At 48.6% G+C, this 8,614-nt stretch overlaps 1 protein-coding gene across 1 annotated transcript; it reads left to right on the forward strand.

The window, feature by feature from the left end:
* The first annotated feature begins 4,927 nt into the window (after positions 1-4,927).
* On the forward strand, positions 4,928-7,848 carry LOC114429366 (insulin-like growth factor 2 mRNA-binding protein 1). Its single transcript, XM_028398239.1, has 10 exons — positions 4,928-5,183; positions 5,261-5,395; positions 5,499-5,621; positions 5,713-5,848; positions 6,030-6,146; positions 6,227-6,343; positions 6,428-6,502; positions 6,595-6,726; positions 6,802-6,915; positions 7,059-7,848. The coding sequence occupies exons 1-10, from the start codon at positions 5,059-5,061 to the stop codon at positions 7,212-7,214; spliced, it is 1,230 nt and encodes a 409-aa protein (XP_028254040.1). The 5' UTR covers positions 4,928-5,058; the 3' UTR covers positions 7,215-7,848.
* The last annotated feature ends 766 nt before the right edge of the window (positions 7,849-8,614 follow it).

Raw genomic sequence — 8,614 nt, forward strand, 5'->3', positions numbered from 1 at the left:
TTAAATGTAAAAGTCATTCATGAAGAGGAAGCCTGCAGCCGGCCGGGACCCGTTTTAAAAACCATTCAAGCAGCACTCATGTTTTTCAGTCATCCCCACGAATTAAAAGGTTTATAAAGAGTAACACCTTCACAGCGGCCAGTGCCTCGCATGCTGTTTTCCAGTATATGTGACACACAAGGAAAAAACCCAGAAACCAGGCTTGTGTCTTGTACATGTCAGAGGAGTCGGTCAGCTTTACTTCAAACAGCCGCTCGTTTGTCTCTCAGGACACGTTCTGGCTTCATTCAGTGGCCTCCTCCACTCTTTACTCCACTCTTTACTCCCGCCTTCATCCCTGGGTTTCAACACACACACACAGCATCTCTCCTGTGCCTCATGCCCTTGCACATTCTTTTGTTATTTTGTTCCGATATCATTTGGAGACTTGGTGTTCATACAGTCGTCTCATTGGTTGTGCTGATGTGATTAGGAGTTCCTGTATTTACAAAGAGTCTCTCATTAAGATTCCACGTTGAGAACGTCCATGAATGCACACAGGATGTTTGCTTACATCTTCTCCTCTTCTCCACAGGACCAGGAAGTTGCAGATCAGGAACATCCCCCCTCACCTGCAGTGGGAGGTAAGCCCTGTTTTCCTTCTTCTTCTCTTGTTAACTTGAGACTTTCACACTAACCACACCGCCCCCAGCACTGTCTCCTACCACTGTGTGAAATGAGATGGGTGTGTTTCTGTTCATGTATTAGTAACCCACTGATAGATGGGTGACATCTATCCATCAGCAGGGTTCTGGTTCATGTTCTGGAGTCACCAGCTGTGGTGGAGATGGATGAATTGCACAGACCTCCAGTGAGGGAGCTAGCTTTTCGTCTTTGTGCCTGTTGTGCACATTTAGTTGTTTTATGGCAGGTCAGGGTGTGTTGGTCCACTCTCAGTGAGTAACACCTCTTAGTGCTGCTAAATGACCTCTTCACTGAACCCACGGAGATAGAGTCCACAGGAGAAATGGAGGACGGCTATTGTAAAGTTCTCCACCTATAAAGTGACCCTGAGCCCCTCAGCCTGTGTACACTGTATATTACTTTGAAAAGAGTCTTAGTTTTGCAGGCGTGAGCGTCGACACCGGGGTCTAAGTTCTGTTTCTGCACTCCACTGCCTCTAAAGGCACAAAGCAGCAGCACACACAGAAAGGGAACCGCACACGTCACTGCAGTGAGGCTCTGCTTCTGGATGAAGACGTTCGTCACCTGACGTCGTCACGTTGCTGTAGAATCCACCCCAGTGTCCCCAGTACCAGGAGGGTAAAGCTTGTAACGCCACCCAGGCTGGCCTCACTGCAAACATTCGTAGCACTCGAGGCATGTGTGTGTGTGTGTTTGTGGTCGCGGGGTGTTTATGGGTCATATGTACCTCAGAGATGAGTCATGAAACCACAGACTGAAGTCAGGAGCACTGTGTGCGGAGAGAAGGATGAAGCTGCGGCACGGCCGCCACGGACGCTTCTATTGGGAACCTGGTGATTAGAATGGAACCCTAACTGAAAGTCATTGATTAACATATGAACTTAACCCAGTGACTGTAGGGCGCATTACTGCAGTGGTGTCGGCACGTCAGCTGAATGTCAAAGACCAAGTACAGTAACATATGACAACCGCAAGGCTGTGTGTGTCTGTGTGTGTGTGTCTGTGTGTGTGTGTCTGTGTGTGTGTGTGTGTGTCTGTGTGTGTGTGTCTGTGTGTGTGTGTCTGTGTGTGTGTGTCTGTGTGTGTCTGTGTGCAACATCCTCCAGAATGTGTGAAGTGATGAGGAGTTCCTGTATCTCCGTCCATGCTTCATGCCGTTGTTGTGTGGCAGAGAGCGGCCTCTGATCAGCTGTGTTGCTCCTATCGATCTATGGTGATGCTTCGATCTGACATTTTGTATTTGAAACGATGTGAAGTCGTTATGTTTTTATGTATCCACATCCTGGACGTCAGAAACCTGAGCTTCTAATAAAAATGTTTAAAACATGTTTTGATCTGAAAATATGGTTCATAGAAGTTAAGCTTGTAGATTAATAATAATCAGGTTACACTGATCATCACACAGTCTCTCACAAAACACATTGTTCTCATAATTAGTGTGGATTTGTGTGAACAGACATTTTAAAGAACCATTCAGCATGTCTTGGTTTGTCCATCCTGGAACTCACGTTAAATATTCCTTATTTATTTATCTGATTTGAATGATGAGTGCAGGAGGATCAGTGTGTTCCATGCATGTGTTGTGTAGCTGCATGTGTTGTGTAGCTGCATGTGTTGTGTAGCTGCATGTGTTGTGTAGCTGCATGTGTTGGTTTCATTGTTTTTGCGAGGGTGTGGCACAGCGACTGCTCCTGGGAGTGGCTCTGTGTGTGTGTGTGTGTGTGTGTGTTTCCTGCCGCTCTGTTCTGCTGCTCGTGTCCACACGAGGGCGACGTCTCTCAGCAAAACCATCAGAAAAATGTAAATGACTTTATGAGTAAAATTAATGTGAAGGTCGATTAAGAGTTCAACAGATGGAAACATTTGTTTTAGCTTAAAGTAAATGTTTTTATAAAGTTATGGATAAGGTGCAGCTTTTAGTGGATTTAAGTGTATTAAGTTAAGTCCCAGCTTCACTCTGGATCAGTGTAAATAAACACTTTGAAGTTCAGAATCAGAACCACACGTCCTGTGAGGGTTAAACCTCAGAGAAAAGAACAACAGTTAAGATTAATGATTAAAATGAACCCGCAGCCTCTGAAGTTGGTTAAGAAGAAGCTCAAAGAGTCGTCAGTCATGATTAATGTCATTTCAGTGCTCAACACAAATTCTATAAATATTTTAGGATCGATTTGCAGAAATGAATTCCTGCCTTTACTTTTCAGATCGTTGCCTCTCGTTGATAAAGGACAGTGTTTTAATTGTTCCTGGATACATGTGTGTCTTCAATAGATAAATGTACAGATTAATAAAGATCCACATTGTGTCTGATTGGTGGTTAGAACTCTGAGTCTTATTAAAAAAAGAAGCTTTACCTCCTGAACCTTTAAATTCTGAAATAAATACAGGTTCTGAAGGTGTGAATCTGTCCTCAGGCCCACTGTGGATCTCATGATTAAAGCATCATTTCAGGTCTGCATGCACACTGTAACAACACAATGTTTTTACTTAACTGTGAGTTTTACTACCATACAGAGCCCAGCGCCTCAACACAAACAACAACAACAAACAATCATCCTAAAAGTAAAGAGGACTCAAACATGTCTTTTGTGCATTTAAAGCCATTAATTAAAAAATCATTTCTTTGATTTTACAACACTTAAATAAACTAAAATCAGCATGTAATTTTTACAACCTGGAGACCAGCGAAAGGCCCTGGTGAATTGTGATGATGTGACACTGCTCAGGTCCATCATGGTGTCCTAGTGGTGCAGGCGAGAAGCCTCCAGAACACTTCACAGAGTCTGTTATCGAGGGAACAATAAGAACATGTGGTCATATTTTCATGGGGGTTTTTGATCCAGCTCTGTTCAGGAAGCGGACTGAACCACCTCTTTAAGCCCCGACACTGTTGGTTCAGGTGGAGCTCTGCCCAAATACCCAGTGACTGAGCTGATGTGAAGTTCAGCAGCATCAGCCGATCAGAGGAAAATGTCTCCCAGTGCCTTTTCTCTGTTTAACCTGCTGCAGCGGTGCACTGACAGTGTTCCTCTCTCTCCCTGTCAGGTGCTGGACGGTCTGTTGGCTCAGTGTGGAACCGTAGAAAACTGTGAACAAGGTGAGCCTGAACCTCCCGCCCTCCTGCCGCCGTCCTGTACCTGTCATCTTCCAAATTAAAGGAGAGTTCAGGGTTCCGTTTTAGCGCTCCCCTTCTGAGCTGTGTGGTCTGTGGCTCTTTGCTGCCACCTAGTGGCAGAAGACTGGTTGCTACTGTAAATCTGGGTTCGGTGGCTAAACTCAATACAAATCCATGGCAGCATTCCCCCTGTCCACATGTCGGCGTGTGTCCTGAAGCAGGAGCAGGCGGGTTGCATCGAACGAAGCTGTGGAGGTCACTCCGCCGGCGGAGCATGTCCCAGCACTCACAGGAGCTGCATGGACAGAGAGACGGATATTAATCAGTGATTCAATTTCAGCCTGCACCAGACTGTGTTCTATTGATCGGGGGGAAGGAACGGCACACAGACTCTGCTGTTCTGCATTAATTGGTCATAAACGTGATCTGATCTCAGTTTAAGTGTAAACAGACACAAAGTGCTGAAGGCGTCAGCAGACACACCGACAGGACGCATGAGAGTAATGACAGAGGAGGAGGCGCTGCTGTAACGTGCTGCGGCTGTGTGTTGTTGTACAATTTGCCAGATTAGATATAGATATAATAAGAACCATATTCTCTGTAATCCCACTTCCTGTAGTCATAACCTGTGAGTGTGTGTGTTCCTCTTTGACAGCTGATGTGTGTGTGTGGTGTTGACGGCCTGTCTTTCTTGTTTTTCTTCCAGTCAACACAGACAGTGAGACTGCAGTGGTCAATGTCACATATGCAACCCGGGAACATGCCAGGCAGTGAGTTACTGTAGTCTGACTCTGTGTCATGATGTGTTCCATCTGTGTGTTCTAAACATTCTGTATGAAGTTTAAACCTGAGCAGCTCTCAAAGGTAGGAGATATGTGTGCCATCTAGTGGTCATTTTTATGAACGGAGCTTTGCCTGAAAGAAATGAAGTGCAGCCTGTTGCAGGTTCAGCGTCTGACTGAAGCTGAGCGATCATCATCGCCTCTTTGATGGATATATAATTAGGGCTCGTAACACTGCTGTGTATTTGAATTTGACTTGAAGTGTCTCAGTGTGACGGTGTTTGACCTGCTGCTGTGTCCCTCCCCAGAGCCATCCAGAAGCTGAATGGATACCAGTTTGAGAACAACGCGCTGCATGTCTCCTACATCCCAGATGAAACCTCTGAGCTGGAGGGAGGCCAGCGGGGGCCTGATAACGGCAGGCGCCCTGGCTACGGGCCCCGCGGAGGTCCCCGTAGCGGGTCCCCGACCTCCGGGATGCCTTCCAAACCCCCACATGCCGACATCCCTCTGAGACTGCTCGTGCCCACGCAGTACGTCGGAGCCATCATCGGCAAGGAGGGAGCCACCATCCGCAACATCACCAAGCAGACGCAGAGCAAGTGGGTGGTTTTCATCAATGGCATGAAGACGGGCGCTCTGCCTGTGTCTTCCTGTTTTAACTGTTTTGTCTCTCCAGGGTTGACGTTCACCGCAAGGAGAATGCAGGTGCTGCAGAGAAGCCCATCAGCATCTACTCCACCCCTGAGGGCTGCTCCGCCGCCTGCCGTATGATCCTGGACATCATGCACCAGGAAGCTAAAGACACCAAGACGTAGGTTTCGAACAGAGGTCCTGCATGTCCTCATTGTAGCTGGTAGCATAAGCTAATACTGGACAGCATGACCTTTGACCTTTGACCTTCTTCCTTTCCGCAGTGCTGATGAGGTTCCCCTGAAGATTCTCGCTCACAACAACTTTGTGGGACGCCTGATCGGAAAGGAGGGACGCAACCTGAAGAAAGTGGAACAGGACACGAACACCAAGATCACCATCTCCCCGTAGGAGACACACGCAGTGCAGCGTGGCTGCTGTCCATGAACTCACTGTCTGTACGCTGTAATTAACCCTTCCTTGGTTTCATGTGCACAGTCTTCAGGACCTGACGCTGTACAACCCAGAGAGAACCATCACAATCAAAGGCCCCATCGAAGACTGCTGCCAGGCCGAGGTGGAGATCATGAAGAAGGTCCGAGAGGCCTACGAGAACGACATCGCTGCTATGAATGTGAGTCCATGCACAGACACACACACAGACACACACACACACACACACAGACACACACACCTTTCCTGGGTAACTGAAGTGTGACACACCTTTTTGTTTTCCTGGACGGACTGGGTGAGAACCTCACGTTTGTACCCTTCCCCTGACCTTTAACCTGCAGTCTCCTTCTCCGTAGCAACAGACCCACCTGATCCCTGGACTCAACCTGGGTGCTCTGGGCCTCTTCCCTTCTTCCTCCAACATGCCCCCACCTCCTCCTGGAAATGCATCCGGCGGCGCCCCCTACGGCTGCTTTGGGGTAAGTGTTACTGCTGAAAATGCCTCCTTATCCGTCTTCTTTCCAAACCAAGTGTAAAATGACCTTTGCCTGGTGCTCAGGCTCCGGAGCAGGAGACGGTCCATGTTTACATCCCAGCACAAGCGGTGGGAGCCATCATTGGCAAGAAAGGTCAACACATCAAGCAGCTGAGCCGCTTCGCTGGAGCTTCTATCAAGGTCTGCAGCCCAAAGACGTGTTTTCTACATGCATGTTCAGAACTCAGGCTGACATTAGTCATGTACTCTTCCCCTCCTCCTCAGATTGCACCAGCTGAAGCTCCAGACTCTAAAATGAGGATGGTGATTGTGACAGGACCCCCTGAGGCTCAGTTTAAGGTACACAACACACAGCCAGCTGATCAATATCATCCCATTTATTTTAGCTGGTGTCTGTCCTGACCTCCGATTACCCTCACTGAATCCCTCAGGCTCAGGGCAGAATCTACGGCAAACTGAAGGAGGAGAACTTCTTTGGGCCAAAGGAGGAGGTCAAGCTGGAGACCCACATCAAGATGGCCGCTGCTGCAGCAGGAAGGGTCATCGGCAAAGGAGGCAAGACGGTAAGCTGCAGGAACAAGCTTTAAACTGCTGATGTAAGCCAGCTGCTGTGACCTAACGTAACGCTCTGTGTCCAGGTGAATGAGCTGCAGAACCTGACAGCAGCTGAGGTGGTGGTGCCCAGAGAACAGACGCCTGACGAAAACGACCAGGTTATCGTAAAGATCAACGGACATTTCTACGCAAGCCAGGTACACCTCATGGTGCCTCGTGTAAATGGGTGGACGTAGTTTCTAAAGTAGTACAGCTTTTGGTTCAGTTTCTCCAGCTGTAAGTTCTCCTCACGAATCTTCACGACTGCAGCGCTCACACACTTTTCTTGCCCGTCCTCCAGCTGGCTCAGAGGAAGATCCGTGACATCCTGACCCAGGTGAAACAGTCACAGAAAGGTGGGGTGGCCATGAACACCAGCCCTAACCCACAGGGCTTCACAGAGATGGGCAGCCATACGCAGGGACTGACTCAGGACCACCAGCCACGCAGGAAGTGAGGGTCCTGCACCCTCCTCACATGCCGTGGGGCCCCCACCCTGCCTGATGGACAGACAGACAAATGCATGTATGGACGGATAGACGGACGGACGGATACAGGAGAGCGACACACGGACCCAGCGATAGACAGGGAGAGATATGAGGGAGGAGGTACGCCACAGAGGAAGAGGCGTTTAGCGAGGAAGAGAGAAGATGAATAAAATCAAAAAATGAAATGAATAAAAAAAGAAACTTGAGAACAGACCAGATGCCAGGCCAGATGAAAGACTGAGTGAGGGTGGAGGGATGAAGGGAAGGAGGGACGGAGAGGGGCAGTGTCCTCCTAGTGTGCCTTGGTATCAGCCGGCTGCTTAGCTGCTTCCAAGACACACTAGCAGGGGCCTGTCCTTCAATCGCCCTTCGACCTTTCCAGCCATCTGCAGTCAGTCCTATATTTTAAGGGTGGTTTTTTTAAACATAGAGATATATGTATAGAAATGTTTTATTCAGAGCTATTATTGATAGAATGCAGTGAGGCGGAGCGGGAGAGGGAGCAGGAAACTGCTGCAGCGGCACATTTAGGGGGGTCATAGGTCCTGGTCCTGACTGTAGCTGTCACCCGGCCCTGTGGCCTCCCCAGCCAGAGAACGTTTTGAAGAGGGGCCGCAGATGTTAACACTGCTCTTTAACAAACAGCTCTCTGAATAGCAGAGAGTTTAGGAACAAGAAGAAGAAAATGTGAGGTTGTAAATATATAATCTTCATGTAAAAGTTAAGAAATGCTGCGCCTGGCCGCCGTGCCTTCTTTAACAAAAAAAACAAAGGGGGCTCTCGTCTTGTTTCCCAGTCCCCTGCCTGTGATATGTAGCATACTGTAGCCTACAACCAAGGCTGGGGGCGGGGCAGACGCTGAGCGCCCACCTCCACGTGCCGCGGAAGGCGCAGCAAGAGACAGTAAGGGAGGCGGAGGTCGCAGCTGGTCCTGCAGTTCTATTGCAGCGGCTTAGCTCACACATGTGAAACAGCTTCGGTAAAACTGCCATGCTATGCTCGCTGGTCAGCGGCCCGCACCTTAAACGGCATATTTTATATATATTATATATATGATATGTGAGTTAGCCCGGCCCCTCTGGTGAATGTATTGAAGGCAGCGAGTCAGGTGTGACGTTCACATCTGTAGGAGAGAGTCTGGCAATGGCAGACAAGACAAGGTGTGTCTGAGACATTCTGCTCATTGTCCGGCGCTGGACATCCAAGGCCAGTCTGGGACAGGGTGGAGTGTTTAACACCAGAATTATGACTCTAGTGTTCATGGGGAGTGGGATTGGCCTTGGCTGTTGGCAGGAACCAAAAAAAGAAATAAGTCTTCCAAAGCTCCCTGCCTTGAGCTCAGTAAGGGTAAAATCAGACTGAAGGAGCG

The sequence above is a fragment of the Parambassis ranga genome, unplaced genomic scaffold (assembly GCF_900634625.1).
Source record: "Parambassis ranga unplaced genomic scaffold, fParRan2.1 scaffold_121_arrow_ctg1, whole genome shotgun sequence".
Classification (NCBI taxonomy): Eukaryota; Metazoa; Chordata; class Actinopteri; family Ambassidae; genus Parambassis; species Parambassis ranga.

Coding starts and splice junctions, on each gene's coding strand:
- LOC114429366 (XM_028398239.1), top strand. CDS start 5,059: ATGCCTTCCAAACCCCCACATGCCGACATCCCTCTGAGACTGCTCGTG. Junction 5,849..6,029: donor ACGACATCGCTGCTATGAAT/GTGAGTCCATGC, acceptor CCGTAGCAACAG/ACCCACCTGATCCCTGGACT. Junction 6,147..6,226: donor CCCCCTACGGCTGCTTTGGG/GTAAGTGTTACT, acceptor CCTGGTGCTCAG/GCTCCGGAGCAGGAGACGGT.